This window comes from Babylonia areolata, chromosome 27, assembly GCF_041734735.1.
Source record: "Babylonia areolata isolate BAREFJ2019XMU chromosome 27, ASM4173473v1, whole genome shotgun sequence".
NCBI lineage: Eukaryota > Metazoa > Mollusca > Gastropoda > Neogastropoda > Buccinidae > Babylonia > Babylonia areolata.
Window position 1 is genome coordinate 11032540 of NC_134902.1, and position 26523 is coordinate 11059062.

Consider the following 26523-nt stretch of genomic DNA (forward strand, 5'->3'; position numbering starts at 1 on the left):
GCTTGCTGAGACGCCATTAGTGGATGGGAAACAGCAGCAACCGGCGGTGTGGCAGATGGGGTCATCACCACAAAGCTTGAAGGGACCGTGCACACACCTGCACTGTTGGCGAGGGGCCATGCCGGTAAAGGGAAGTAACTGCGGCGGTCACCGGCAAGGGTGCAAAAGCAGGAGTTGTCTCCCTTGGATCAGAAAATCGGACAAGGGGAGGCTGCACACGCATGGGCAAGCGTGTCCCCTAGTGGTCCACCTTCCTCCCTACCCCTGGGGAGGGCATCCCTAAGCGCCTTGGTCGCCATAGGATCCGAGACGGACGCATCGCACATAGGGCCCAGTCTAGCGTGCGGATCCAAAGCCAGTGTATAGTGTTGTTTTCCCAAAGGGGTTATGGCACATTCCATTGTTGACATGGGAAAAGTGATAGAGGAGATGGACTCGGGTGTCCTGCCGACTGGCAGAGCCGAGAAACGCGGATCACGTCGAGTTCGTTCGCGAAATGAAAAAGGAAAGCATCAATGGCACCACTGACCTGAGTATGGGGTAACGTACCCCTAGACGTCGCCAAAGAGGGTGCAGGAGGTGGTGGAGGTCAGGAGCCAACCAGAGGAAGCGAAGGAAGTGGAGGAGGCGGCGGGTTGGCGTTGTTGAGAGGGCCAGAAATAGAGGGCCCAGAGTGTCTGCGAATCAACTGCGATCGCGCCTTAATTTTAGCCCGATCTCCCAATCGAACCATATAATTATGTGACCTGGTTCAAGACAAAATTTGACAAAAAACAAGAATGCCAGAGAATCGACAGACAGACAGAAAATACGAAAAAAAACTTAGCCGTATGGAGAGCACAGGACAGGAGTCATAATGGCTGCCGGAAAAAGAGGGCGCTAGCCAGCGGGACAAAGGGGAGGTTACCTACTTCTGGGAGGTTATTGGCCATAGTTTCGTTTTCTCCGCATAGGCAGATAGCAGTCTGCACAGGACAGGAATGTCAGACCCCTGCCGGAGTCTGCACTAGTTGGGTCACAGTTAAGTATGCGTAATTCAAAAGGCATTGCACACTCATGTTTTTTGAGAGACAATGCATACACATATATAATACAACACATAACAAACACTCACATTATTCAAGAGACACTCCAGCCTGGTTTCTGAGTCCCCCACCCTCCATACACGCAGGTAGTCACCACTGGTTGCCATCAGATCAGGCAGTGCTCCATTCTATTGTTACAGTATGACCACATTTCCTTCACTTTGTCTTCACACATCTTTAAGTTAATACAAAACAGTATTCCCTGTCTTTCAGGAATATCTAATAAATGTCTGGTTGGCATTCTCTTAACATGCAACATATTTTTCTGATCTGTCTGAAAATAATAGCTGATTGATGTTTGTATACTAATTGTTAAGGATAAAACCTACAGAAGTGGTTCACTCTCAATCATAACCTGAACACCCAAAGAGTGTCATGAAGTTTGCAACACATATATATCTAACATCCATTTTCCTCTGTCCTTTTGCATTGTTGTTGAAGTTTAGCATCTGTCTCAGTTTCCTCAATACTGCATTTGCTCTCTTTAATTTAGATTTTTTTTTTTAAATGTCATTTCATTAACCCTTTCACTGCCAGTCAATTTAGAGGACAAAATTCCCTTGTGGTATAAACACAAAAAAAACAGTGGCTAAGAATAGCTGGGGATTCCCCCTGCAATGTATAGAAAATATGGCCTATCCTACCACCGAACATTAAGAGCAGTAAGTTCATGGATAACAGACCAATGAATGGTCAACTTTCAGTGACATGGGTCCTCTACCACACCTGTGCATAAATGCGAGCTTGGCGGTGAAAGGGTTAAAACCTGTTTTTTTTTATCTGTGGATTGGGGAAGATGCTGGGTGTGTTGGGAGCACAGGCATGTGAATGTATGGAGGGAGAGGTGAAGTAAGAGAGACAGACAGCTGATGAATAGGTAGAAATTTCTTTCCAGGCAAGTGTGTGTGAGCATATGCATTATGAAACAAATATTTGTTGTTACTTGTTATTATAATTGTTATCAATGTTAAGAAATATTATATTGTATCTGCCCCACACATACAGTATATATACAACCTACTTACAGGATCAGGAATCCACATAATTTTGGTTGTGGGATATGGATGATCAAACGTGCTCTTTGGGGTGAACTCTCCTGTCGCTTCATCCAGTGAAACAATCTGAACCTAAGCATAAAAGAAAACATGCTGAAATTGCATACATATTACAATGTCTTGAAAAGCTATAGCAATGACAAAATATTTGTTTAAACAAAACTGTTCATAGGTAATTCTTCTTGGAATCATCTCTCCCTCACTAACAGTAACACACACTTTCACTGATTATAGCAGACAATAAAATCAGAAAAAACTGACAAAGATAGGAAGTCAACATCTGAACACAATTATGTTATATAATATGTGTATATATATATATATATATATATATATATATATATATATATATTATAATTCATTAGGAGCAAATCAAACCAGTCACATCACACAAACTCACACACACTCACACACACACACACACATACACACCACTCACACACAGAGAAAATCCATACCAGTCTCCTTACTTTATTGTTGTATTCTTCAATGAAACTTCCCAGGGCCAGACGGAAGAGTTTGTCAGGCCGGTTACTCCAGTTCAGGCTGTACAGTGTCCATGGTGCCTTGTAGGTGTAGATCTCCTTACGCTTGGCAGGCGGGCCTCCGTGTGTTGCCATTTTCTCTTTCTCTCAATCTGTATCTCATGCAGCTCTGAGGCTCCCAATCTGAGAAGAATAATGAAAAAAAAAACAATATAAAAATAACTGAATACAAAACTTAATAATAATACTAATAGTGGTAGGTTCTATTTCATGACATGATTTGCTAGTAGTGGTAGGCTCTGTTTCATATGACATGATTTGTTAGTAGGGGTAGGCTCTTGATGCCGACCAATGGTGACATGGGGATAGCCGTCCTGTTTATTTGGTGTTTGATTCTGTTTATGTGTCAACTATGTAGTGTCTTCACTGACATATTTAACATGTCCCTTCAGTCTTGTGTGGTGCCTCACTGCTTTAAGAAATCAACAATCATTCCTGTTCCAAAAAAAGTACAGCCTAGTTGTCTTAATGATTATCATCCCGTAGCCTTAACATCAGTTGTAATGAAAACATTTGAACGCCTGATTCTACAATTTCTAAAAACCTGCATTCCTCCATCTTTTGATCCCTTTCAGTTCGCCTATAGAGCTAACAGATCAGTTGAAGATGCCATTAGCATAGGTCTCTACCATGTCCTCAGACATCTCGAAAATCATAACAGCTATGCCAGGATCCTTTTCATTGACTACAGCTCTGCGTTCAACACAATAGTGCCATCAAAACTATATTTTAAACTGAAAGACCTCTTGCTGCCTGAATCAATTTGTGCATGGATCCTAAATTTTCTAAGATGCAGACAACAAGTTGTTAAAGTTGGTGACCTCACTTCCTCCACATGCATTCTCAACATAGGCACCCCACAGGGATGTGTTCTATCCCCACTGTTGTACTCACTATTCACACATGACTGGACTGTGCAACTCAAAATGAATGTAACACCATGGTCAAGTTTGCCGACGATACAACTTTAGAAGGGCTGATTATGAACAGTGATGAGTCAAAATATAGGGAAGAAGTACATGAACATGTCAGCTGGTGTGATCAAAACAACTTAGAAGTCAATGTATCAAAAACCAAAGAATTAATTCTAGATTTCAGGAAGACCAGAGGTGCCAGAAAAATATCCGTCTTGTCCTGTCGTTAACATTATCACACAATTTTCACTGCACTAGCCAGGTTGGTTCTCCAAATCAATAAGAAGTGTTGGAATATGTGGTTCATTTTCCTCAACCCATAAGTAGGTAAAACAATCAGAAACCAAAGAAAAAGGCCAGCAGCAACCTACCTCCGCTCAATACAATGATGATCAACAATAACGTAAATCGTGCTCCGTAACAGCGACATTATCCGCCCGTGCAAAGCGAACAGATAAATTTTCTTAGTTGATTTCAACACCACAGTGTACTTTATTGTGATATAAAATTGTGTTTGATTTTATTTTCATTGTTACTGGTTGTGTCTATCGCGGGTAAGAAATAACGACATTAAAAAACGAAGTTTCGGTACGCCTAAGATAGGAGAAGACTGCCTATCAGTACAACAACAAAAGCTGAATAACTTGAGCATGCACATAAGATGGGACGATTTCCATCCAGTACAGTGTGTGTGTGTGTGTGTGTGTGTGTGTGTGTGTGTGTGTGTGTGTGTGTGTGTGTGTGTGTGTGTGTTTCCAGTCAATGAAAATCTGCAGAGGTACCACAGCGATGTGCGGCACTGGAACATCTTGAGTGGCCGTCCCTGCAGGGCCGAAAGAAGAAAGAAAGGCTCACAATACTTCAGAAAAATCCAAACAGTGTCAAGTCCATGTGAAGTCTTATACGATTCGGTGCCAAAGAGGATGTGGTAAGCAATTCGGACTGTTCCAGTACAGCCGGCCGGACAACACACACACACACACACACACACACACACACACACAGAGGCACACACATATTCGTCTAATATCACTTACAGTAAAAAGATGTTAAACTAAAGAACGAACGAACGAACCCCTGAGAGCCTGATCTGTCCTGACACATGTGTACACTTACCGGACACACTCGCGCACGCACACACGCACACAAACACACAGACACTATTTACTATAATGAAAAGGTTGACATTTTGGCTAAAAAAAAAGGAGTTAGATTTAAATATTTCGCTTTCACTACAGGAATGTTACACCATGGTAGAAAAAGTCCAATGGGCAAAATTTCAGTTTGAGGAAAAACACACCGCTAACTCGGAGTTACATAAGAACATACAGAAAATGTATGGTTTCATGAGAAAACATTACCATAATGATTTTCATAAGAGGCAAATCATTTCTCTAATCTCAGTGCAGATGGAAAATGAATTGTTTTAGGACAAAATATGTCAGTCTAGTAATGTTTCTTGCATCTGTGGTGCTCACATAACAGCCGATCATATACCAACTTGCGATATGTTAAAGTCTCAAATCCCTGAACTGAAATCATCATCAGTGTTGACGATCTTCAGCAGTCCATTGCTAATGTATTACCGTTTTCTTCAACTCCTTGTTATAGTCCAGTTGGTTCGCTGTTATAGTTTTTCATTAGAAATATGTTATATTATTGTGTTGGGTTTTTATTTGTTTGTTTTTTTTATAACAAAACTTAAATCAATCATTCTCTATATGTCACACACACACACACACACACACACACACACACACACACACGCACGCACGCACGCACGCACACACACACACACACACACACACACACACACACACTGACACACACACACACCGACACACACACCGACACACACACCGACACACACACACACACACACACACACACACACACACACACACACACACACACACACACACTTTCACTTACTCGCATGCGTACACAGTAATCCCCCCCCACCTCACCCTCCTCCCACTCGATTTTTTTCCTCAGTACTCTCGTTTAATATCACTTACAGTGAAAAGACGTTAAACTAAAGAACGAACAGACACACACTGTCATACGCGTCACACACACACACACACACACACACACACACACACACACACACACACACACACACACACACACACACACACACACACACACACACACACACACACACACACACACACACACACCTTTCATGCTAGACGGCTTACGGCCGCTCCCTCTCTCTATACTTCAAGTCAGTTTATTTCTTTGAGGCGATCGATTGTGTGATGGCCTTGTACCTGTACTTTTTGATATTCTTTGACTTAACTGAGGATTTCCGATTTTCCTAGATGTAGACCGCTCGTTGGTGTTGACGGTTACCAGCAAGTCTGTCAGCTCGCTCATTTCCCTTAATACCTCAGTGCATGTATGACTATGTACGTTTTTTAAATTTAAAGTTGCGCATTGCCTCATGCCACTCTGAGCTTCCCATTCCACTTTCAATTTTCTGTATGAGGTTCATTGAACCCGTTAGAATCATGGCATGTTGGTTTTCAGGCATATGGATAGATGATATCCACTGGAGAGCATGTGTCACAGCTTCAACTTCCATCGTTACGCTGGAGGTTGTGACTTTGTAGGCAGTATTCTCCTCCTTAATTGTTTTTCTCCATTTTGTTTCGCAGTGAATCCCCAACCGGATTGGTCTTTGGTGACTGAGCCATCTGTGTATACGATGATGCCCTCTTCTTTACTGTTTTCTTCTATGAGCAGCTTCACTTCTGCCTCAGTTTTGCCCTCTGGCCATTCCAGACAATGTCTTCCAAGAGTGGGTGAAATGGCTGTGGTGAATGGATGATTGAGGTTTTCGGGGTTTTCCTCCCATTCTTTTGTTTCTTTCAGGTCTTGTAGTCAGCATACTAGCTGGATTGTGTCTCAGTTCTGCTTGCCCCATCCACGATCTACCCCGTCCTAGACGGCCACCTTTTGGTTCCTTGACTGCCCTATGCAGTGGGTTTTGAGTGTTTCATACTGAAATGGATTACGCGGTTTCATACAGGGTTTATCTGATAGTTTCTGTAGTCTGGAAACTACCGGGAAGTGATCACTGCCTGAATTTTGGAGAAGTTAGAGGGATGTCGATCACACTGTCACTGTCTCCTTGTCTTGTTCCAAGGCGAGTTTGGGATGTGGTTGTTGATGGGCTACAAGAATTTCCCCTATCATTCCTTAATGTGCGAGTCCTCAGTTGTGGGTTGGTGTTCCGCTGGCCCCATAACTTCGATTTTGCATTAAGGTCTCCACAGATAATGACAGAGTCTTCAAATTCGTTCTCTATTTCCTCTAAAAAGGCCCAGTCCGCTTTAGTTGTTGTGGCCGGGGTCCTGGGTGAACATAGGCATTGATGAGCACGATGCTTTTGTGAAATCCGTCAGGTTTTTCAAGACGCACACCTACTTGTTCACATGAGTTGCTCCACCATTTCTCTAGATTTATGGTGGAAACTTTTTTTTTATATTTTTTAAATTTTTTATTGTTTTTGTTTTGTTTTTGTTTAGTATTATTGCTACTCCTCTTCCTTCATGCCTTTGAAAGACTGTGAAATTCTCAAAGTTTACTGGTCTGTCTGCACTTGTCCTGGTCTCTTGGAGACATAAGATGTCAAAATCATCTGCCTAATTCCTCAATTGTTGAGATTCTCATTTTCGCGCTGGATCAATTCCAACTGCCGATTCTAAAGAATTTCTTTGACAGCCGCTCTGCTTTTGTCATTCTGCCACGAGGCTAAACACGACATCTTGTGTCCCCGGAGCACCTCTTTTGCCGCCGCGGCGCCTGTTTTCTGGTTTTGGGGTTTTTAATTTATGTCTCGTGCAATGCAGCCGCGGCCCCTGTCTCGCGTGCACCTTGGAGATCACAGTGATCTCCGAGGTGCACGCGAGACAGAATTTTGTTAGTAGCACCACATTTTACAGTATCCTGCTGCCAGGCGTGGAGTGGAGACCAACCCGGCCACCAGATCCCCCTCCCACACCCCCGCCCCCAGTCCCTCGATCCGTCCACTCCATCACCGTGCTGGCATCCCGGCGGCACCCTCACAACCCCCGGCCACCTCAGTCAGTCACCTTGTCTATGCTTTGCTGACAATTTTTCTCACATTTTATTATCATCATCATTATTATTATTTTTTTTAGCTGTTGGAATTGCGACTTGTGGTCCAGATGTTCCGAGCTTACATAGTCCCTTAGTGCTTGTTCAACTGACTGAGTCAGTTGAGACGCCGTCAGTACATTACAGCAGGCGCCGACTGCCGCTGGCAGCCGCTGGCAGTGGCGCTCAACATGGAGCTCCGGCAGTACTCCTAAAACGGATTAACTGAAACGAAATTGGCCATGTTAGTTGTGTTTTTTTTCACCGCCACGTGAAAATACAGCATCCCTCCGTGCAAGTGAAAGAAGTGAATAAATCAGCACTGACGCTGAACTATGTGACAAAACAACTTGAACTGCCGAGTACTAATGTTATAATAGCACAAGCGTCGGCGACAGTTATAGAATGAATTAGCTTTAGTCTGGTCAAATAACTTGCTCAGTTGAAAATGTATTGTAATTTTTTTCCCCATAGCATTACATCAGATGCCGTCTAAACAGTAGGCACCAGAGGGTAGAAGCAAAAAAAGTGGGCGATTGTTCTGGGAAGACTGCTGCTGTTCGTATAGCTGGTGATTATTGTTTGTGAAGCCGAGACGAGCGTTCTTATTAGCGGGAAACAAAGAATGTCTTGCAACCAAAGTTCTTGCAGGGGCGCGTTTTCGTTATTTTTATAACCAGATGCTCAAACATGGTAACAGATCAAAAAGCAAAACAAGAAGGTAACCCGGACAAACCCCAGGAAGTATTCAAGGATGTCACTTACTTCATCGTTGGAGACGTGAGCCAAGATGTAAGATTGATCCAGTCTGAAATAACCGCATAGTCGTGTGCGCAAGACTTGTGTATTGTCGGTAACATAAACACACAGTGACATAGTTTTATTAACTGGTTACAAAACTGAAACTAAATTTCAGATACAATGTTGATCAACACTGGCAGAGTACGAAAGTGTGTTTTATGCATGTATCTTTGCCTTCTTCAAACACGCTTCACTTTCATGACTTTAATGCACGTCCAGTAGAATTATCTTGTGTTTCTTCATGAAGAGAATATAAAATCTCTATGCCCATTTTGTTCTTAAGATTTTACATTTATTTATATGTGTAACCTTTTTTCTTATGTAACCAAGCCCATAGTTAACAAAATTTGAAATAGAATTAAAAAGAGGCTTTGTAGTTTATACTAACAAATTGATTTTTTTGTAGACCTTGTTTGTTTAAAAAACACACACACACACAAAAAGACAGTTAAGCACAAGTAACTTTGTAGCACTTGCAACACCAGCTTTGTAGCAATTTATGTCAATACCTTGATTCAGAAATTGTCATCTGCTGATATGACAATACACTAATGCCTTATGGCAACAGTCAGTTTACTATATTTAGCTCTGGGATCTATAGCTGATTTGCCAATGACACACGCTCACACAGACACAGCTAAATTGAATGCACACATTCTCACACACAGTACACACACACACACACACACACACACACACACACACACACACACACAAAGTTGCAACTTGCATTGAAAACAACACGCATTCAGGCATTCACACTCTCTGCCTCTTGCATGCAGAGTTGAATTGAAAAGAATTCTCTCTCTCTCTCTCTCTTTCTCCCTCCCTCCCTCTCTCTCTCTCACTCTCTCAGAGAGTTGAGTTGAAAACAAAATCACACAGACACTCTTTCTCTCAGTCTCACATAGATTGAAAACAAACGTGTGTATGCTCACACGCACACACACACACACACACATACATGTATGCATACCCACATTTACACAGACTTACTTTGAAAAGAGTGCACATGCTTGCACACATACTTTCCCTCTCACTCCTTCACACACACTCATGTTCACACACTTAAACGCACTCACACAGCCTCAGAGCTGAATTAATAACCCGAACACACACTCTCTCTCTTTCTCTCTCTCTTTCTCTTATGCACAAAGAGAGTTGAATGAAAAAAAACATGCATGCATGAACACACACGAGTTGTATTGAAAGCAATACACATGCATGCATGCATACGAACTTGCACTCATCCCTCTACCTTCTGCCACCAGCTCCCACCCAAGCTCTCTCTCGCACTCTCTGTTAGACAATTAATCAATCAACTCAGTTTAATGTCCTCATAAAAATTACAAGGAAAATTGGCTTGTGGGCAACAGCATAACACAAGACAGTTCACCAGTGAAAAGGATTTGGTGCCTTGTTTTGATGTGGTGCAGTGTCCTTGGGATAGGCACTTTATTCTTATTTTCCTCACTCCACGAAGGTGTGCATCACTGAATGTGTTCCTGACTTTGTTGGGGAAGGTTAGAATGTTGGAAGGAGAAGATTGGGACTCGCCGTCCTGTACCAAGCCCCAGACACACTGGATATAAATCAACTTCCCTGATAGCAGTAAATCTAAAAGGATATGGGACTTAAACAAAACATTTAGTGCATATTTTGAGCTGGCTGTAAAGCTGGAGATGGAGTTGATTACACATGAAAATTGTTTAGAAACAGAAAAAAGCATGTTCCATTTGTTTCCTTGTTGTTAACACAGGTGATAAAACTGCTGGATCATCATGGAGCCAAACGTGACCTGTACCTGAGTGACATTGTCAGTCACGTCATTGCAGACAGCACCACACCTGATGAATACTCTGAAGCAAAGGAACTGTTTGAAAGACCTGTGGTTTCTGTGAGTAATTGTCATAAGTTTTTTTTTTTTTATTGATTGAGGAATTTTTTTAACTTTTTTTTTAAATATAATTTTTTAGTGTGATGTTATTGCAACACTGTAATTGGAAACTTTCACATCTTCTTTCATTTTGGAATCTGTCAAGTGAAGATTATAAAACGCATCCTTGGAACTTTAACTGTTAAGATATTTAACATGTTTAAGCACATCATTATTGCGCAACATGGAGACATCCTCCTTTATATTCACTCTGCTGTCCCTCATTTCTCCCTCTTTCTGTATCACGTCTATTTTTTTTCATATTCAACTTACAGATAAAGATAGTCCAGGGCTTCCGTTAACACATATGTGCGTCCCTTACTCTCTAAAATGAGAGAGAATGCACTACAGTTTCGGGTAGGGAGTCCACAGGAAACACTATTTTAATTACAGATACTGAACGGCTAATTTTTTTTCATATTTTCAGTCTGTCTGTCGATTCTCTGGCGTTCTTGTTTTTTGTCAAATTATGTCTTCAACCAGATCACATAATTATATGGCTCGATTGGGCTATTGGGCTAAAATTAAGGCGCGAATGCAGTTGATTCGCGGACACTCTGGGCCCTCTACTTCTGACCCTCTCAACAACGCCAACCCGCCGCCTCCTCGACTTCCTCTGCTCTCTCCGGTCGACTCCAGACCTCCACCACCTCCTGCACCTCCTCTGGTGATTTCTAGGGGTTTGTTGCCCCACACTCAGGTCAGTGGTGCCATTGATGCCATTTTTATCGATCCGTGAACGGACTTGACGCGTTTTCTCAGCCCTGCCAATCAGCAGTGCACGAGTCGAACTCCTCTATCTCTTTGCCAATACCCACAGTTTCACCAGTGGGATGTGCACCAGTCCCCTTGGGAAAATAACACCATACGCCTGCTTTGGATCCTATGTGTGATGCGTCCGTGGTGGTGGCTGTGACATCGGATCAAGTGACCCCCCCATGCGGCATGCCTCTACCGTCTCGGATCCTATGGCGACCGAGGCGCATAGGGATGCCCTCCTCATGTGAGCGAGGAAGGTGGACCACTAGGGGACACGCTCACCCATACGCGTGCACCCTCACCCTTGTCCCGAGTGTCCGATCCAAGGGAGACAACTCCTGCTTCTGCACCCTTGCCGGTGACCACCTCAGTTACTTCCATTTTACTGGCACTGCCCCTTGCCTACAGTGTGGGTGTGTGCACAGTCCCTCCAAGCTATGCGGTGATGACCCCATCTGCCACACCGCCGGTTGCTGCTGTTTCCCATTCACAAATGGCGTCTCAGCAAGCTGCTCAACCAAACAACCAGTAACTGATTGATAACTTGCTGCAGCAATTATGCACTGGTGCCACACCTTGCGCCTGCACCGCCCCTTGCCCACAGAGCAGGTGCGTGCACAACCCATTGAACTTCGGCAGTGCTGGTTTCTTCAGCCCCACCGCCTAACTCAGCTATTACCCGGACTAGTATCGGCACTTCCATGTCAGAGTGCCTCTTGATAACTTGATCCTGCCACTCGGCAGTGCTCGGGCCGATCTTGTCTATCCCTTTATCTGTGAACACACAACAGCTGAACGTTGGTCCTCATGCAGGAACTATTTGTGAGGTTGGACTCTGCCGTTCAGCTACAGGGGGATGCACATCCCCCGGCAAGCCGACGGACTTGCCACCCCCTCGTCCATGACGCCCCTAACACTGGCTTATGGCGCCGTCATGCCACATGTCCCGACCGTCTCACGTCGGATGGCGACCGATTCAGGTAGGGATGCCCACGGCACCAAGGGACATTATAATTACCCCCCTTGCAGCCATATTCACCTGTGTCGGTTACGGTGGCATTGAACCATGGACCCCCACACGCAGCATGACACTCCTCCCTCTACAGTGAGGAAACGTCACACCGGGGGATATGTGCTCTAAAGACACCATCATTTTCACCGATTATCGGTGCAAAGGGAGGCAACTCCGCATTAGTAACCAAGGCGGTTGATGCTGTAGTTACTTCCCTTCCGCCTACACAGCACGTCACTCCTGCCCCCAGTGCTGTCCACCAACGATGTTTTTCTTTTGGTTTCTCATTGGGTCCTGCTGTCCATTCATGGGCTTTACACAACTTTGCTCAGCAACTGCACCTTTCTTGCTGTTTCTCAGGTTATGTGCCACTGAACTTTTTGGTTCTTCATCCCCCCACATTTGCACACAGTCCTGCAGGCAACCAATGTGATTACCATTCTTTTCTTGTTATACACAATAATAGGAAATAAATCACAATATTTCCCTTTCTGTTCTTTTTGATTTATTATCAAAATCAACAACAACGACCCCCCCACAAACAAACAAACAAACAAACAAACAAAAAACCAAGATATATATATATATATGATATCTTGCTACATTTACACACATTTCTATTTACATTTATAGATGTATACTTATCCCTCGGTATACACATGTGTGTGCGCTTATGGGATATGTTCATATGATTTTCATATGAACATGTACAATTATATTTCTGTCTCTGTTCATTGAGATCTATTCATTGAGATTCCCAACATAGCAATATATGCACATTTGCATTTGCGTCATTCTGTAGACAATGCCCAGAACTCTCTGTGTCTACATACTGGCACATTATTCATATGTGTATGTACATCTCATATATATATATATATATATATATATATGCATACACAGATCCCTTTCCATTACTGATTATGCACACTTGCCCATTTACTTGGGTATATCTTATACTTGGGTATGCTTATACAGCTGCTTATTTCTTGTGACTCGATCTCTTGTCATTGGCATATTCCTGACATCACTCGAGTTGATGGAAGTTTATAATCCCTTTGCACATATATGTATTCATTTTCATAAATACATCCCTGCCTCTATACTCAGGAGAAATGCATATTGACGAGATGCGTCTCGCAAAGCACAATGAACCGTTCATTAGGCACAGGGGCGCACCTTTCTGCCCGCTCATACCAGCACGGCAGTTGCTGCATTAAGCCCATAAGTTTGCCCCATCACCTTGCTTGAACAGAGATCCAGCATGAACATCTCAAACAATTGGTGTTGGAAAGCACTTTCTGCACTTGGTCTTCCCTGCCTGATCCTTTCAGCCTTAACACACAACCACTGCTGTGGTTACAGATGGGCATTCCTTCTCAAGCACTGTCTTTCCAATGAGACACTTCCAGGGGTTTCTAGCCTAGGCAGGCTATCCCATCATGGAGCCCCAGCCTTCAGTCAAGGGCCAGTCAGAGGATGACTTTGTTGTCACTTTGGAAGCAAGCACCATGTCTTTCTGACACACGGTTGCACCACAAGACCCTGTCACATCCTTCTGGCTTCCTTACATTTCAGCAGAACCTGCATGGTGGACACCTTCATCCCTCAAGCACACAGCAGCTGTTTACTGATTTACCCATGCTGATTGGTGTCCTCCTAGGCCCAGAATATGATAATCAGTCGTGTACGACAATGACCATCAGAACAGCAGAGGAGGCAACTGCTGTCCTGACTATCCGGGCTGGAATTCGATTATACAATTTCTAGTAGAGAGTGTTTTGCCCAAGTTGCATCCCCGCTCCCTCGATCAAGAGGGCCTTAGGACTGTCACCATTTGGGACGGATCCCAAAGGCTAGTTAGCCCCCAAGGCTACAGCACTAAGTCCCAGTGCAATTTGACTTATAGTTTGAGAGACATAGTCCTTCATGAAAGACTAAGCTGCAAACAATTTCCCTTTGCAATTAAGAAACCACTGATAATACAGCACTCACTTTGCTGTTGGCCTTACTGTAAATATATGTCAGATCAGTGATTTGATGTAAATGGCCAGTACAACACATCTGGAGCCACTTTTCTCCCTGCCCCTGCCCCACTCCACCCCAGACTTAGTGTGTACCACACACAGCCAGAGGCCTGTCATGGATCCGGTCCCCTTTCTCACTAAAGAACCTTCAGTGAAAATTTTCCCCATGGAAACCCTCTTCCATTAGGAATTCCACCACAGAATGAGACTCAGTGACCTGGAGGCACATGAAGTGCACTCCCACAGCCTGATCCAACCCAGCCATTGACTGCCGACAACTTTCTGCAGGTTGCTCCAACATGCCACACTTGGGTAGAGAAGCCACCAGGCTTTCTTTATGCCCCTTCATGATGGTACCTACCTGGGCAATTACACAGCCCTGTCCCAGAGACACCAGGGACCTCAAGTCTCTTGTTGCCAAATGTCCGCCATTCTATGCATAGACAACATGCCAGTGCTATTTTTTGGCAGCGACAAAAAAGTGGCGGGGTGGGCACCCATCACCTGTCAGCTTGCATGGAGGAGCTCTACAGATCTGGCTGTCACGCCAAAGGCAAGCCCAACATGATGGGCTACCTCTGTCTCGTGCCACAGTTTCCTTCAAACACATATATCACTTCCACTTTCGGCCCACAACCAATGTGGAATCATCAGAATAAGCCACACGTGCACCTCCTTGCATTGACGCTCAACCGCGCTCAAGTGAGACAACCCTATAGGGTACATGTTTCCTTCCCTTCCTTTGATTGGAAGGGTTCTCAATAAAGTGTGGATTCAACACACTGACCCAATTCTCTTTGCGCTACATTTATCAGCACAGCTGTGGTCCACAGACCTCTCCCACAATACAGCTGTGGGCCTCAGTCTTCTTTGCATGCACCAATATCCTTAGGTGACACAGTACACCCTATCTCTGAGCCCCATCGCCCCTGGCGAGTGGTGTCGTTAGCTCACCCACTCAGACTCAGACCCCTTAGCGCAACCCCCTTCAGCCACAGCTCACAAAGTCAGAGCATGGTCCTCTTCCCTTGCCTTTGCCCACTAAGCATGGCTACAAGACATGGAGGCTGCTTGCTGGAAAAACCCTGCTACCTTCATTGAATTCTACTTAGGGACATCTATTGCTTTAGGGATGATGGCTCAAGAGGCGTTCCCTCTGCGGTGGTCACACAACAGGCCATCGCAGCGCACTGGCAATAGAACAGACAAGCCCTCCACCACCTTCATGCCATTCTGCACTAGTGGGTCACGGTTAAGTATGTGTAATTAAAAGGAAATTTTCTTCCTGAAATAATGTTCAAGTAACAAACTTACCGTGACCCACATTTAAAACCCTCCCGTTTCTCCCTGTTTTCTGTTCTCCCTGCACACTGCGCTGGTCGCGGCGAATTGCCGTAAAAAGAGGGCACTGGTCAGGGGGGCAAAGGGGAGGTTACCTACTTCCAGGAGGTTATCGGCTGTAGCTACTTCCGTTTTCTCCCCATAGGCGGATAGTAGTTTGCACAGGACAGGAATGTCAGACCCCTGCCAGAGTCTGCACTAGTGGGTCACGGTAAGTATGTTACTTAAATGTAATTTTAGGAAGAAAATTTCCTAAAATCGGCATCAATCGAAATGTTAACAAGCACGGTCAAACAACAGCGCTCACTTCTTGTTTCACTAGTTTTCGGTCGGCATCTTATTTTTGCGATTCAGCGACTGCTGCAAAGATCATTACTTCCGTCTTATCTCCCTTTACAGAAAACTGTTGCCCATTTCTGGTACACTCACAATGAGGCTTGTCGAAATCAGAATGCCTCCGCTATCTTGGCTTGACGTTCCTAAATGCAAAGAAGACAAAAAGGCTGACTCTGAATCAGCTGATGTTGATCAGCCACCTTCAAAAGGGGACAGATGACTGAAAAAGAAAAGCCACACTTTATGGGAGTAAGAATTCAAATGGCTGCAGAACAACAAAGATGCACATGTACTGAAGTGCAGAACTTGTGTGAAATTCGCAACCAGGTCATTGTGAAACTCTTGGGAAATAAATATGTTTGTGACAGGATCGACAAATTAAAAAAATCGTCCTTGTATGGCTTTTCGTTTTCAGTGGTTCACTCCTCAATCTTTCTCTCTCACTGTGTGCATGTCCATCTGTCTGTCTGTGTGTGAGGGGGAGGGGGGGTGAGTGGTGTGTATGTCTGTATGTGCATGTATATATATATCTCTCTCTCTCTCACTCTCTTTCTTATGTGTATGTGTGTGTGTGTGTGTGCATGTGTATCTCTGTGTGTGTGTGTGCATGTGTCTTTCTTTCTCTGAGTTCAGAGAGTGCTTTTGAGTGTGTGCCAGTGTGTCTGTCTCTTTCACTCATTCAGTGTGTATTTGTGTGTGTGTGTGTGTGAACTGACTGAAAGGCAGTGTGTGATGCGTTTGGATGAAAGAATGGTTTCTTGACCTGCGACTGATCGGACTCACTAGAACCACACAAGGATTCCCTAGAATACTTGAGTGGGAATCCTGTTGACTCTCTAACTAGTCTAAGCAAACCAACTGAAGGAAGCCCTGTAGTCATTGATGTATTTTGTTGACACTAGCAAAAAAATCAATTCAGTTTATGATTGTATTAGTCTCTATTGCTAATAGGTGCAGTAAATAGCAAAACATCTTAGTATAAAGAGCACTAAGTTGATTGTGGGTGGTCCCAACATACTGATGAAGTTGATTATCCATTTAAACAGGTAGAACCCATGGCTGACTGACACATTTACGCAGAGCATTTGTTTGCTGGAGTTTTTGTTCAAAACACTTCTTTACTTACACTGGTATTATAGTGGTAACAAAAAATGTATGTATTTTTAATGCATGCAGCCACTTTGCCAAAGCTTAATGATAATTGATATTCATAAATTTTATAAATTTGACTGCTGTCTGTGGGAGTCTCAACATCAACTAATGAATGAATTATTCTTAGGTTTTTGTATTACTTGAATGTTAAACATATTAACATTTTCGATACATGTAGTATGATAATGATTGTTGTTAACACTAATTAGTGCTGTTGTATACATTGTTGAGGAAAAACAGTATTTAATGCAAAATGCTACCATACATTTTTTGTTTTGTTTCAGAGTCAGTGGGTGATTTTATCTGTGAAATGTGGAAAGCAGCTTCCGTATCCTTTTCTGGTAGAGTAAAAATAAGTGTGAAGTGTAAGAGCAACATCTGTCTGTATTAAAAAAACAACAAATATGATGGTGTGACATTTGGACCATGAAATGCCAGCCAGGCTTTTATGGACACAGGATGAATCTGTGATTTTTCAGCTTTTCCTGTTCTTGATACACCAGTTTTGGTCAAATTTGTTCCTTGGGAAAGAAAATTAGATAAGACATTTGGGTATAGTATTCTAGATTGAAGTAACAAATGTATCATTATATGAAGCTGTGATGTGAAGTAACGTGTATGAAGCTGTAATGGGAAGGGACAGGTGTATGAAGCTGTAATGGGAAGGGACAGGTGTATGAAGCTGTAATGGGAAGGGACAGGTGTATGGAGCTGTAATGGGAAGGGACAGGTGTATGAAGCTGTAATGGGAAGGGACAGGTGTATGAAGCTGTAATGGGAAGGGACATGTATGAAATTGCAAAATAACAAAGTTGTGGTGTAATTTTTTTTTAAATAATTATAATTATTATTTATTTGTTTATTTATATACGCTTATAGTTGATTTCATCAAGTTTTTTGCGCCTTATACATATTATTAGTAGTGGTAGTAGTTATTTTTTTAATGTATTTATCAGTTATTTATTCACCCTTTTTTTTTTCTCAAGGCCTGACTAAGTGCGCTGGGTCAGGCATCTGCTTGTCCGAACGCAGTGACGCCTCCTTGATCTACTGAAACTGAAACTGAAACTGTGGTGTTATAAAAGAGCGGCTGCAATGACTTTTGCTCTGCTATTGACATAGTTCACTTACCTTGTTATGAAATGGACATGGTTTGTGACCTTAACTGCTGTTCAGGAAAGAGCTGTTTGCACTGGAAGGCAGATTGTTTTCTGGTCTTCGGATTTGTCCCTACCAGGTGAGTTTATATAGTGAATGGTGGTAGCGTTCTTGATCTTGACCTTGTATGGCAATTTTGTTTATTGAATTCTGTATCATATTTGACTGGTTTTCTTGATGTTTTATAGGATTTCAGTCTTTTTTCTCTCTTCTTTTAGTGTTTGTGAAACTGTTTCAGGGCTCAACATTAACTTGTTTTCCCACCTGCCCAGTAGGGGCACGGGAAAATTAACTTGCCCAGAAAGATTTTGCACTTGCCCTCAGTGCTTTCAGAAACTTACATTATATATATATATATATATATATATATATATATATATATATATATACACATGCACACACACACACACACACACACACACATACTCGCACACACACAGACACACACACACACAGAGAAAGAAAGAAAGCAGTCAAACCCTTTTCTTTAACTGATGTTTGTTTTATTGTGTTTCACAAAAAATTAATGTCGTTTTGAATAGCTAAAACAATTTTTCTCTCTCACTTGTTAAAACACTGTATTTGGCATGTTTGTGTTTTTGCAGTTTACTGTCAGCCATGGAAATTCTTTCAGCTATTTCAGCTGAAAACTGTGTTCTCTCTCCTCTTCGTAGACAGTCTTTTGCTGTTTGCAATGTTTCAGTTTTGGCTCTTCATCCAAGGAGATTGATTGTCTCATAGAAACTTTTTTGTTTTGTTTTTAAAGTGGAACAGCATTAAAGTTTGTAGCATTGTGATTTTAAGTTATGTGATGTGTGATGGGCGGAAGATGAACTATGTTGTAAGAAAAATTACTGTTGGTTTTCTAAAAATAGCGACCAATGGCAAATCATCTTTTACTTCTGCATGATACCTCTCTTTTTCCGGTGATCACTTGTCAAAGTCAGACTCGAAACATCGTCTTCTGGATGAAGAGAGTATGACAAGTGGTATTGGGTGCGTGACGGATATTTTTGAAAACACAACATGCTAGTCTTGAAAAATATAATTTGTCCGGTCAGGCATTTTCGGTCAGGACATTACTTGCCTAACATGACGATCTGCTTGCCCCGGGCAACACACGATGTTTTCAGCATTATTATTTTGTCACTGTATATGCCCTGTATCTAGATTATATATCTGCAGGATTCACTCTAACAACTTCTTGAATAATTTCAATTTTTCAGTTTAGCAACAGACATTTGCAACATACAGATGCCATGATGAAATGGCCCATGAAATCAAAGCCTGATACCCTGCCTTCCCCTTCACCCCACCCCTCTAGCATCTCTCCTTCGTCTGTAGTCTTTGAACCCCACTCGAGTCAAACGTTCTGTTCTGACAGTCACAGGCACTCGCTTTATAGGACAATACAATTTGATTTTATTGCTTAGAAATTACAGACGTGATGTTTACCCTGCAACGAACATTCAGTAAAAAATACTGTGAACTTTTATCTACCTATATATATGTGAAGCTGTTTAAGAAAATGAAACAAGCTTAGGGTTATGCAGCAAGTCAAACACATGTATAAACGTGTGATTTCTGTTTAGAGCAACGCATAGAAAGCTCTGCATTTTATGTGATAACAGGCGTGATCACCTGCTGAGGACCCCAGAACCATTTTATTACATGCGGCATTTCGTTAACATCTGACTTCGTGACATCTGACATATTTTTAGTTATGTTTCTGCTGGGACCAACCTTTTTCTTTGTCATATCCAGCATTTATTACATCCGACTTCATTATAAGTGCAGAGATGCCAACTGGTACAATTTCGCTGTATTTGGTTACACTCGATAGCAGTTTGTTCCAACGTTACGCCAGTGTCAAAATTGTTCCGATGAGTACATTTTCAACAATATAGCATGGTCACATGCTTTTCTGTCATAACATTACCGAGACACTCTAGACTTAATGATCAGGAGGCCAGGGCAGTCACTACTAACCTTGGTCTCACGTGATGGTGCTTAGCTGATAGTGTGTGTGTTTACATTGAAAGAGCGTTGAGCGGACCAATCAGCTTAATCTTTTGCCTGAACAAGAGAGAAGGTGGCAAAATCAAGTCGCGTCTCGGTCAAATAGCGTCTGTGCCTGGTGGATTAAGCAATGGCGTGCAAGGGAGGAACAAGCAGTTCGACAGCCAGGGATTCCGATTATGAGAAACAAGACAAACAAAGACCAGGGAAGCGACACCGTGCCACAGATGTGTCAGCTGTAAAGAAGCCGCAATGGGAACAGAAGTTTCGCCAAACTTACACTGAAAATGTTTTGGTGTCAGATACTGTACCATGTCAAACTGATGCAAACCAGGCCTATTGGTTTGCTCTGCTTGGCCATATTTCACGCGGTTAACAGTGAAAAGACGACCCGTCTTGCCCGGTCCGCTCTTAGCCAATCAAACGCCTCTGAAAGCTATAAGCGCTGAATCATTTCCTTTGGCCAAGGCTCTCCACGCCATCTTGTCAGGTTTACGCTCTGTCTTGAATCGTTCGTTTTTCTTTACCTCTAAGTTGATCCTGTCTTTCCTTTCTCTGTTGGGGATCGGATTTTCGCTGGGTGCCTAAGCGTGGGTACCATGCCTCGTATGCCATCCTACGATGGCAGGAATCATGATGCTGGGATCGAGACCCAGCAAGAGACTCTCCCAGGTCCAGAGCTCATGATTCCTCCTGATAGGGACCGCGGCGATGCATCTTTAGACGCGTATCGTGGAGGCGACACTCCTGCCATTACAACGGTCATGAAGGGGACCGGGGGGAAAGGGGTACGAGCGTCGCCTCCGGAGGTGTTCCAGTGCGAGGCAGGGAAAAGGGAATGGCAAGTCCTCTCTTGACTGTGGGGACTCATGGCTAGGCACGAACTCCCAAGTGGAGGCTGCGCCCGGCCATTACCCGGGTCCCCACTCGGAGATGGCCCTCAGGGGCCCCATTGCTGTTCCCCCTCCTCCCTCCTCTGCCGACCCCCCTCCCCCACCTCCTTCTGGCGGGGAGAAAGTTTTGGTTCCGGGGTGGGACCTCTACTTCGCCCACCCTGGGCCAAGCCACCCCAGTCTCCCCACGAGAGGGGATTGGGGCGCATGGCCACCTGCTCTATCCGGCCGGTCTCCCCTGTTGGGGGAGGCCTGCGCGTGTCAGGTGGTTCCGGGCAGTCAGCCCGCTGGTCTTCTGGCGGGACTGACACCCAAGTCGGACCTGACCTCCCTCTGACAGCCAGGTTTTTCCCTTCATGGGGGTCAAGGTGCCAGTGACCCTTGAGGTTGGGGTCACAGGATGGCTGGTGCCTACGGGTGGTTTCCCCCATTCTACCCATACTGGGGCACACCTATGGTGCACACTGGGTTGCCTGGAGGACCAGGGGCCAACCCCTCGTCCTCTCCCCACCGGACCCAACCCAGCACGTCTCACAGGGTGACACACACCCCCCGACAAGTGGGATCAACTTCTTGTCGGTCAGGTCGAGCTCCTCGACCAATATTGCCATTCAGTCCACAAATCGGGCCTCTGTCAACCCACAGGTTACCTCCACGGTCACAACTGCCTCCTTGTCAGGACCGACAGCTGCCGAGGGGCCCTGCTTCAGTTCCTGACACATGTTCCACCCCTAAAACTCGAAAGCATACCTCATCTGCTGAGGCAGCCTCGTTCGAGGATTCCTCATTCTAATCCTCAACTGCTCCACCTGCACGTGTGGCTGCTGTGCGGTTGGAACTGTCAGCATCACCATTGAAGTCTTCGACCCCTCTGTCGGCCTCTGTGTCGGCGGCGCTTACCCAGGGGGGTGCCTCCTCTGACCTCCTCTCCATAGTCAACAAAGCAAGGAGGGAGGGAACTGAGACTTTGTATGACTTTCGCTGGAAGAAATGGTTGCAGTGGTGTACGGCTCAAGACGTTCCCCCTACTAACCCTACGAACATGCAGCTGGCCAACTTTCTGGCTCACTGCTCCTCAGTTCTCAACCTGTCTGCTAGTTCTGTACGATGGGTACAGGTCTGCCATCTGTACCACAATCAAACAGCTAGGTGGACCCGCCTTTGAAGTGGATTTCCTGCTCAGAGAGGTGGCTAGGGGTGCCTCTCTGAAGGAAGCTAGAAACCCCAGAAGAGTGCCCCTCTGGGACTTGTTCCTGGTGCTGGGTTTCATTGGAAAACAACCCTTCGAGCCATTGGGTACTATTCCTTTCGACTTACTCACCCTTGAGACCACTTTCCTTCTGTTGCTGGCCACGGGTCGTCGTAGAAGCAAGATTCATGGTCTTAGTGGAATGCCACAAGATCTGGCCTTCCACAGAGATGGTTCCATCACTCTTCGTTTCCTTCCAGAGTTCCTGGCTAAGAACCAAGACCCCGAGGTCCCTTCCCCCTCTCTGAGGGTCAGACCTTTGTCTGATATTCTTCCCCAAGATGATGATAGGCATCTCTGCCCTGTTCGGTGTCTCAGATACTATTGGGATGGGTCTCGCCATAGGCGTTCTTCCCAGAGACGTCTTCTCATCTCCCTCAGTGAGAATTACAAGAAAGACATCGCTGCAGGCACCATTTCCCGCTGGGTTTCCCAAGTCATTCGTAGAGCCTACTCTCATTCTCACAGGGATATCAGCTGTCTTAATCCCAGAGCACACGAAGTGCGGGCCAGTGCCACTTCAGCTGCTTTCCAGCACTCAGTGCCACTGCAGCACATCTTGGAGGCAGCCTTCTGGTGGTCTGAGAATCCCTTCATCAACTTCTACCTCAGGGATTTCCGTATGACCAGGGCTGACGGTTCCAAGGGGATTTCCTTTGTCGTGGCTACCACTGCCATCTCGGTTACAAGGGCTCCCCATACGAACCAGTAGGCGTTGCCCTTCTCCATTTGCTTTAGATTCTGTATCAGTTTGACATGGTACAGTATATGACACCAAAAGGAGGAGTTTGTATTATACTCCATGTTTGGTGATACATATACTTACCATGTCAAACTTGAATGCCCGCCCGTCTGTCCCCGTGTCTCTGCTGTGGTTCTCATGGGGCATTTTTTTTCGATGGCCATGGAATGATTCAATACTTATAGCTTTTAGAGGCGTTTGATTGGCTAAGAGCGGACCGGGCAAGACGGGTCGTCTTTTCACTGTTAGCCACACGAAATTTGACCAAGCAGAGCAAACCGATAGGCCTAGTTTGCGTCAGTTTGACATGGTAAGTATATGTATCACCAAACATGGAGTATAATACAAACTCCTCCTGTTTGTCTGCCTTGTAAATAAAAAATATACTTTTTGCTGATGAGGCTTGGAGTCGGAGTGTTCCTACCAAATTCAAAATGATCCTATGATGGGCGCAATAGCCAAGTGGTTAAAGGGATGGACTTTCAATCTGAGGGTTCCAGGTTCGAATCTCGGTAATGGCGCCTGGTGGGTAAAGGGTGGAGATTTTTCCGATCTCCCAGATTAACATATGTGCAGACCTGCTAGTGCCTGAACCCCCTTCGTGTGTATACACAAGCAGAAGATCAAATACGCATATTAAAGATCCGCTCTTTTAAAAAAAATTATTTCTCAGTAACCATTGTCTACTGCTCCTCCCACATCCAGTCCACACCCATTCTACACAGCCATTGTATGATTGTGCATGTGTGTGCTGAAAAAATGAGTATGTCCAGTGAATGTTTACTGTTTTACAATTCCATGTGTTCTCAAGTGCTATCTGAGTAACATTGATAGTGTAACTAGTGCCTAAGTTCTATTATTTACCTGATATGGCATCAGAAATAAACCTCTGTGAGATGAGATTTGGAAGGAATAAACCATGACCATTTCAAACATTAGAAACTGCTCCCTCTGTAAAATGAGATTAGGAATGAATAATCTAAATCATGGCCTTTTCAAACATCAAATTAGAAATAGCTCATACTGTGACTGTGGCTCAACAGTGGAAGATGCTGGCCACTTTTTGATACATTGTCCAGTCTGTCAACAGGCCCATGCTCAGACAAGAACAACTTCAGCTGATGACGTTAAAACTGATTTTTCAATACTGTTGTCTGGCAACTCAAATACAGATGGAGATGAAATATCTATCTATATATATATATATATATATATATATATATATATATATATATAAAAGAGCAAAAAAAAAGCAGTACTTGTAGTAAGAAATTTTGACCCACTTTTAACAGGTTTGCACTTAAGTATATTCTGCCTACCCACATGTGTTCCTTACTGTTACACCCTTTCAGTCTACTCCCTGGTCTCTCTTGCTGTTTGTATCTGATGTAGTTTGTTTGGAGCTGTTTTTAGGGTGTTTCAACTTTCATCTTGTCTCTTTTTTTTCTTTGTCTTCATTTTCTAGTTTTATTGTTTGTGTTTGTTTTACTCCTGGTCTTGTATGTGTTTTTTCCCCCTCCAAATTAATATTGTGAATGTTTGTGTGTTACAGCCTGTGCATCTGTGCATATGCTGCTACAAGAGTATACTTCATAAGTTTCAATTTTTTGTGCTCAATGTTCCAATGTTTGTTGCTGCATTGTATTGAACAAATAAAACTTCTATACTTTTGGCAAAGCTTTGCTGAAACTCGGGCCTTATCCCTTGAATGCGAGAAATGGAGAATGTTGGTGATGTGTTCAGCAGTGTAGCGCCCCCGCGACCAAACAAGGGTTGGGGACCTGTGACAGTACGTGTCTAAATCACCTTTGTGTTTTTTTTGTAGTGAATAGACAATAAATCAACGAGAAGAAAAATTGCACACCCCAGCTCTGCATCTGAAGTAAACAGGAAACCAGTTGAAACCCAGGAGATAATGCAGTGGTCACAACACCAGGATGTTGATTTCAGCTCGAGGCAGAGGATGCCAAGGCATTATGGGGAATGGTCACCTTCCATGGCGGTCAGTGCCACATGACGCTGGACAATTCTGTCACCCACCTGGTCACCGCAGTGACCTCTGGGGTGAGAGCTTGTGTCTTCTGGTCGTGCTACCGACTGTGTGTCTGTGGGTGTATTTCTGCTGGTACAGTTTTGTGTCTGTTGTGATTCTGTTGGTAAATGTGTATGTGTGTTCCTGTTAGTTCATGTGTGTGTCCGAGAAATCTGACAGCGTGGCACATTTCATTGTTAAGTGTCATGTCAGACTTCGGACCATATAGATACAAGTTAACAAGTACAGATTATTCACACTAGGTGGCATTTCACACATTTGTCTGTGGCAAAATTTATTACATTTCCAGATACCATAGACCACCATGTGATTTATGTGACAAGAGGTGTGTATAAGTTTCAGTTTCAGTAGCTCAAGGAGGCGTCACTGCGTTTGGACAAATCCATATACGCTACACCACATCTGTCAAGCAGATGCCTGACCAGCAGTCTAACCCAACGCGCTTAGTCAGGCCTTGAGAAAAAAAAAGGAAATAAATAATAGATAAATACATAAAAAAGAACTACTACTAATAACAACAATATGCAAAAGGCGCAAAAACTTGATGAAGTCAACTATAAGTGTACAAAACAAAAATTTAAAAATATAAGTGTGTGTATAAGTTGTGAGTTATTTTACACTGTTTTTAGAATAATGTTTTTAACAGGTTTATATCTTAACTTTTTTTTTTCATGTTCCTATGTCTGATTCATACCACGTGTATTGTTAAATGTGCTTTGAGCCACAGGGTAAGCACAGTATAAATGGACGCATTTAAATTATTACAACATGGTGTAACTGTATAGTGGTGGTGTGAAACAGGAAAAATATGAGATGGCCACGCAGCACAGTGATACCATCAGAATTGTCACCCCTGACTGGGTAACAGACAGCATCAGGAACAAGGAGCTGATGGAGGAGAAGATTTACCACCCATGCCTGGTGGTCGAACCGAAGCCAGAGACACCTCCACCAAAAGTGGACCCCCCAACTACCTCTGACACTGCCTTAATGGTGAGTGTGCATGTGCCTCTGAAAATTGGAAGCTCTAGTTGAATAAGAAAGAAAGACGGTGAGAACCAGCCAGGCAGGGTGAACTTTAGCAGACAAGGCTGGAACATTGCTGGCTCAGAGTAGGTAGGTCCAGCAAAATTTTCAGATTCATAGCAGAAGCCTCATATTGGCAAGTGTGAAAGAGTGCAATAAAGTAAGAAGCCGCACCAAATTTCAAAGCAGTATCTCAAATAGTTTTTGAGATACTGAGTTTTGAAATTTCAAGAAAATTGGTGATTTTAGTGAATCTCAAAATGGCATTTTAGAACCCGAGTAGAATAGCAAC

General features: G+C 43.8%; 2 protein-coding genes across 3 annotated transcripts in view; one reads left to right on the forward strand and one right to left on the reverse strand.

Annotated features, from left to right (window-relative positions):
- LOC143300990 (DDB1- and CUL4-associated factor 7-like) overlaps positions 1-3996 on the reverse strand; it is a 31922-nt gene extending 27926 nt beyond the window's left edge. Inside the window, exons 1-4 of the mRNA XM_076614963.1 lie at positions 3971-3996; positions 2611-2808; positions 2111-2212; positions 1115-1213 (exon numbers count right to left, since the gene is read on the reverse strand). Coding sequence (XP_076471078.1) covers positions 1115-1213; positions 2111-2212; positions 2611-2760 — 351 coding nt within the window. The 5' untranslated portion in view covers positions 2761-2808; positions 3971-3996. The remainder of the gene's footprint in view (positions 1-1114; positions 1214-2110; positions 2213-2610; positions 2809-3970) is intronic.
- Positions 3997-8358: 4362 nt separating this feature from the next.
- The window catches only part of LOC143301217 (PAX-interacting protein 1-like), a 96571-nt gene continuing 78406 nt past the window's right edge, over positions 8359-26523 (forward strand). For both annotated transcript variants that reach the window (XM_076615345.1, XM_076615346.1), the window contains exons 1-6: positions 8359-8519; positions 10288-10425; positions 17376-17419; positions 18268-18328; positions 25103-25216; positions 26007-26198. In XM_076615345.1, the coding sequence (XP_076471460.1) occupies positions 8418-8519; positions 10288-10425; positions 17376-17419; positions 18268-18328; positions 25103-25216; positions 26007-26198 (651 nt within the window). In that variant the 5' untranslated portion in view covers positions 8359-8417. The remainder of the gene's footprint in view (positions 8520-10287; positions 10426-17375; positions 17420-18267; positions 18329-25102; positions 25217-26006; positions 26199-26523) is intronic.